The 6,308-nt window shown below is 42.7% G+C and overlaps 1 protein-coding gene across 2 annotated transcripts in view; it reads right to left on the reverse strand.

Moving 5' to 3' along the window:
* Positions 1-2,896, reverse strand: part of IGSF11 (immunoglobulin superfamily member 11) — a 132,269-nt gene extending 129,373 nt beyond the window's left edge. Inside the window, exon 1 of one of the 2 annotated variants that reach the window (XM_019629187.1) lies at positions 2,573-2,896. In XM_019629187.1, coding sequence (XP_019484732.1) covers positions 2,573-2,624 — 52 coding nt within the window. In that variant the 5' untranslated portion in view covers positions 2,625-2,896. The remainder of the gene's footprint in view (positions 1-2,572) is intronic. The other variant, XM_019629185.1, reaches the window with a different exon arrangement.
* Positions 2,897-6,308: the final 3,412 nt, after the last annotated feature.

Raw genomic sequence — 6,308 nt, forward strand, 5'->3', positions numbered from 1 at the left:
TAACCCATTGGTAGAACTATACAGTAGTCAACTATTCAGTTCAAATTCCCTTTGAAGTTACTCTACAGAGATTTAAACAAATATAAAACAGAAAATTCTTGACATCTGTTTTCTTTCAAAAATTTAAGACACTCTCTATTTCTATCTTTGGTGCCTATGTCATTGTAGCGGCGGCTGCTACAATGGTTATCTATCTAACAACCATTTCCCTTTTCCTTCTTCATAATGGAAGCAACTTTGTTCAGATCTCCACTCCTCCCCCTCATTCCACATTGGAGGTCCTAGAGATGGGCCCTAATTCACTCAAACCAACTTTGCCATTGACTGGTTCAAGAACGTAAAATAGTCAGGACTCCAGGTATTCTTCTTCTGGAAACTGTTATGCTAGGCACTCAATAGCTGTTCATCCTCTTCCCCTCCCTGTCTTAAGAAAACTGAATTATCAGTGGCCTTTCCATGGCCTACTGAATAAATTCCAAACTCAGCATTCAAGGCTCTCTACTATCCTTTTACTATCTTCTTAGCCCTTTCTCCTTTGTACAATTTCCTGCTCTAGCAGCTAGAAGGTTAGCCTTTCCAGAATATGCCCCGTACCACTTGCATTTCATATCCTTTGTCCAAGCTGCTGCTTTGGCTAGAAAAGCCCAAACACAGACATCTCAGTCAATTCAAATCCAACTTATTCAAAGTCCAGATTAAAAGTAAACATTTCCATAAAGTCTTCCTTGATATCACCATTAATAAATGGCAATTATCACATATTCCTTGTATCATAAATCATTTGTGCATGCTTACAGCCTGTTTTAAAGCCGCAAATGCCTTAAGGGCTGTGGACAAACTCGTGTGCATCTTTGTCCTCCACCACCATCCCTCCCCACCAACACCCAAACTTCTGAGTAGCTCAGTAAAAATCTGTTGAACATATGAGCACATTTTTTTCATTTTTGAGAGTGAAACGTGCCTCCAAATAACAGATTATCATGAAGGCTGAAATGTCCTTGGAAGTCTTTAAAAACATCCCAGGATGGCTTAGGAATAGTTCTGCTGAAAGAAAAAAAAACAAAGCAGATGACCTTGTAAGGCTGATTCCGTGAATTAATCGACTCTTTAAAAGTACTGCCTAATAATTAAAAAACAAACTATACATAAATGCTATTTTCAAAAAGAGAGTGGCACTTATTGCAATATACAGAGGTTAACAACAGATTTCTTTACCATAAATTTCAGCTGTTCTTATAGTAATATTTATAATATTTTCAGTTATGTCCAAGGGTTTGTATAAAAAGCCCATTTACTGAATCTTATTTCACTGTTGAAGGAAGCAGGACAGAGAAAAAGGTTGGCTCTCTCAAACTGGTAACCAGACAAAATTAATTTGTAAGTACATACTGATGTCACTTTATTATTATCTACACACCATCACTAAAAATATACCTATTGAACACCACAAAAGAATCTGCAGTTTTGATCATTTCCTTCACTGGCTTCTATGAAAAAGGTATACAAAGTTTTCCCCCACTAAATGAATTTGTACAATTTAAGTCAGCTAATATTAGGTTACTTCAAGATCTAAGGGTACATTATCAGTTCAAATAAGACCACAAAACCACGGGAAACATACTGATACCTACAGGGCAGATTAAAAAAAAAAAAACAAGGTTAACCACAATATCCCAACAATCAATGAACCTGCATTTTAAATAAAACCCTTCAGAATAAATCTCAGTAAATGTCAACAATCAATTAAATGGGACAGAAAACTTGATTCCACAGAACAGTACACTCACAAAAGAAAAGGGCACTATATAAGATGAAAATGAGAGTTTAAATATGATGGCTATTCACAGAAAGTAAAATGTAAGAAAGGTTACATAGAGAGTAGAAAATTAATTTAAATACATATTTTAAAAACCGTTAACAAGAAAATTAAACACGTTTATTCCTTGTGTTCTAATACTGTTATATTCCATGTATTTTTGTAAGCCAATTTAAATCCCTTGGGGAAGAAACCAGCGTATAAAAAAATAAATTCTCATGTTCGAATATAGTGTAGCACACTGTATAGTTATTTTTAAAATAAAGATCAAATTTTCAGTAAAACCTGCATATGCTCGTTCAAGGTTATGGTCAAGGGACCATTTAAAGTTTTCTAAATGATTTTAAAGGCATCTAGTTTTCCCGGAGCCACCTGGTAACGGGAACTGATTCTAAATAGTTTCTCGCTGGACCCCGCAAATACCGGAATTCGTCATCTGAAAAGGAGTTACAGCGGGGTCAGAGTTAGAGTCAGGCCCAGGATGGACCGTAACCAAGCAGCAGGTGTAGTTAGTTACCTCTCTGATCAGGGAACACACCTGGGCTGCGCGGGAGGCCGGGAAGGGGGGGCGCCGGCGGGAGAGCCGCCGCGGCGGGTGGGCGCGCGAGCCTCGGTCGGTAGCAACGACTATGGCCCCTGAAAAAGTTGGGCTCCCAAGACCTGGCACGGGCGAGCAGGCTGTTCGCGGTCCCCAGACAAGCTTCTGCCCGGGCCGCCGGCCCAGCCTGGCCCCAGGTGGAGGGGAGGGCTACTCACCCTGCAGAGAGAGGAGCAGCAACGGCGCCAGACTGGAGCCCGGGGAAGTCATGCCGGGGCCGCAGGGAGCGCGCCCGCCACCCGCCCGGCTCCTCGTCGCGGCAGCGGAGGCGCGGGCCGGGCTCTCGGCGCTCTCGGGACAGCCCGGTCCTCCCCGACCCGCCGCCCGGCCTCAGTGCGCCCGGCGGTGCTGGGACCGCCCGACACGCAGGCGAGTCAAGCGCAGCTCTCGCGCCGCCCCGCGCTCGCCGGCCTCGCCCCGCAGAGCCACAGCCGCCTCGCGCTGCCCCAGGACCCGACGGCCCTCCGCGCCGCCGGGGGAGCCACTCCCCCCAACTCGAGCTCTGCTACTCCGGCAGCAGCCCGGCTCCCCCGGGCTCCGCGCCGCCCACGAGCCCCGCTCGGTCTCCCGGGCAACCGAGGCTCCAGCGCGACGCCTGGCGGCCCACCCGCGGAGCGAGCGCAGCGCGCAGCTGGCGCGGCCCCGGCCACCTGTGCGCGGGGCCCCCCGCTCCCCCGCACGCCTCGGCGAGCGCCCGCAACCCAGAGGCCGTGGTCCTCCTCCTCGCCCGCAGTCGCGGCCCCGCCCGGGCCCTGAACCGCTGCCTGGACGGGTGCTGTCAGTTCTCATCCCCAGAGAGCTCTCGGAGGGACTTTTCCACCGTCTTCGTCCGAACCAGCAAGATTCTTTTCTGGTGCAGTTTTCAGATGACTTCTATTTGGCCATTTCACTTCCTCCTAGTCCTCTCTTCTGTAACCTAAATAATCTGAAAGAACCTGACTCCTGACTACACCTTCTCCCTCGAAAAGAGCGTAGGGGCTGTACCATACTCCTCAGTCCCCATTCTATCAGTCTTCTCTTGCCTCTTTAGTAAAATTGATGTCAACTTCTAATGGTTAAAATTTTTCATTTTAAATATTATAGCTTTCTTAAACTAATTTCAAGTATTTGTTAACTAGTGAGGAGGTGATTTTATTGGGATGGTTGTTACTTTGGTTGGGCTTTTATTTTTGTTTCTTGTTTGTTTTAGTTGGGTGGAAAGAAAGACCTTGCTGGCATCTGAAATTATTTTACCTAAATATCCACCTACATCTTCCCTTATGAAACCTAATCTTCATTCATTTTCAACATTGAGAGCGCTGGTCGGTGTCCTACAGCCCCACAGTCACTTTCTGCTGCAGCTTCTAACCCGAGCCTTCTAAATTTGAGGACATACCTGCCCAAGGAATGCCAGACCATTCTGGTCAATTTCTGCAGCAGAATAGATTAGGATTCTTGGGGCCATTCAGAAATTCTGAGCTCCCATCTGGCAGCTACAAACCTCCCACAGCAACTGAGGAACGCAAATAGTATGCACAGGAGAAAGGCAAATATGTAAAACATCTACACATTTGGACAAAGATTAGAAGATATACATAAACATGAAAATAATAGTATCAAGATGGTGGAATTATGGATGCACTTATTCTTTCTTGAAAATATTGCTGTTATAATTTCAAGTAAAAAGGGGGAGGAACACAGTCAGAAATGCCAGTCACCTTGAACAAGAATACCCTGAAAAGGTATAGTTTGATTATGAATTAGAAATAACCTCAATTTTGCTCACTACATCAAATTTGCTGGAACCCCTCATGAAATCTCTCATGGCAAGAAAAGAATATGACAGTACAAAGTCTTTGATATTAATAACAAGTTTAAAATTTCAACTATGATTTCATCACTGGGCTTAATCTCATTCTTTTAAACCCCAGGGCAAGTAGATTTCTTTTTCTTCACCCAGTCCAATTCCTTACCTTGTCGTGCACATATTCCTGCATTCTAACCCAGTCCCATGCAGAGTATGAGAGTAAGTAATATAAAGAGGAAAGCAAGAAAGTTGCCGTGTGGTAGGTGCTACTCAGAGCAGGATTTTTCTTTCCTATAATTCCAGATATAAGTACAGAAATAGACTATTTATTATGTAATTAAATAAATAACCTAATAATCTAGGCTGAAAAGTCCTGATAAAAGCAAGCTGCTTGATAATACTTCTTAGCACATGAGTTCAGCAAATATTTATTGGCACACTACATAAGGCACTGGGTTGAAGGTTCAACATAAAGTGTAAAACATAATCCTCACCCTTAAATAACTTTTAATTGTGCATGGAATATATCTGCACTGTCATGAATCAGCAGAGAGAGTTCTCCTGCCTCTTTGTCACCATAGTGTACTTCTGCCTTGCCCAACAGGAGCTGGGAACTTATTAAAAGGACAGAATGCTCACAGTTCTGTGGAGCAGCCCTTGTAATGGAAAAAGAAATGTGGCTTCTGGAGAGAGAGTAGGGATCAGATGTCAGGAGGCAATCTGGCTCCCCAGATGCATGGGTGGGCAGATGGTAGATGGTGGACTCAAAGGAAGCAGAATGGGAGGGCTGAAAACTCCAAGTGCTGTGCACAGAGCCTTCCAAAAGGACATCCTCACAGGAAACAAACCAAAAAAAAAATGAGTTTTTTCACTTTGCAGAGATACCACTGGCATGTATTTTGAGTAAATTTTTTATTAGTAATGATGAGTTTCATCAGTGCTTTTATCCTAATCTGCTTCATGATCACAGTAGGGTTTCTTTAAATCTCTTAAGTATTCTGTGCTAAACAACAGACAACATCTTACATTTGTATAATACTTTATAAATTTCAAAGTACTTTTACATGGGTTATCTCATTTGATCTTCACAGCAACCCCAGGGGAAGTAAAGCAGATAATATCACCCCAGCTTCACACAGCAAGACACTGAGCCTCAAAATGACCACCTCAGGGATTGCAAATACCCACGGGCAGAACTGGAACCAAGGTCTTCTGACATTCACCCTATCTTCTTCTACCACATCAAAGTCGTCTTTTTTATCTTTTTATAAACCAACATCTAGAGAAACTTATATAAACCAGTGTCTTAAAGCCATCTGTGGGGAACATTGCAGTTGCCTCCCCAACATTTAACCCACTGCACCCCACCGTCATCCCTACAAACACCATCACTTCCACCCCACCCCCATGAGTAGCTGTAGAATTTGGATGAGATTGCCCCCTGCCCTACTCCTCTAGGGGAGCTATAGTTGGTCTATCTGCCCAAGGAAGAAATGGAGAGGGGGATGACTAGGACAAGGAAACCCAGGGTAAAAGATTCTGCTGTAATGCAATAATATTGCATTCAAAAACATTGATGACATGATAATACAGTCAACTTCTAAATATCTAAATATGGATTATCCAAATTCAAAATTTAATCCTAGACCAGCTTCTCTCCTCCACCTATCAAAATGCTAGATTATCTCATTTCATAATCTGTTATTCTGCATTCAAGAATGGAAAGTTTTATTATTACATTAGGAGAAAAATCATTAAGAAAAATGATGGAGGAAATTTTGAGGCTTTCCTAAGCTAAATATAAATATTTTTATGACATCTTATTAGCTATTTTAAGTTATTAATACCACCTATCCATTTCCATAATGTATATAATTAAAGATTAATTGCATCTAAGTTTTTGAGGATGTTCATCTATAGAATGTTTTATAAGACCATCATTCTTCAAGTTAGAAAACACCTTTTTGATCTATGCTTGAGCCAGTAACTCGTTCTATAACTGCTTTAACCCAAGACCATATATAGTCTAGAGAGCTTGGTCCTTTTAGAAGTAAAATTTGAGAGGAATTCTTCCTCCTTCCCCTTTGTGAAGATAACATTAAAGGAGG

This window comes from Hipposideros armiger, unplaced genomic scaffold, assembly GCF_001890085.2.
Source record: "Hipposideros armiger isolate ML-2016 unplaced genomic scaffold, ASM189008v1 scaffold_829, whole genome shotgun sequence".
In the NCBI taxonomy this organism is placed as follows: Eukaryota; Metazoa; Chordata; class Mammalia; order Chiroptera; family Hipposideridae; genus Hipposideros; species Hipposideros armiger.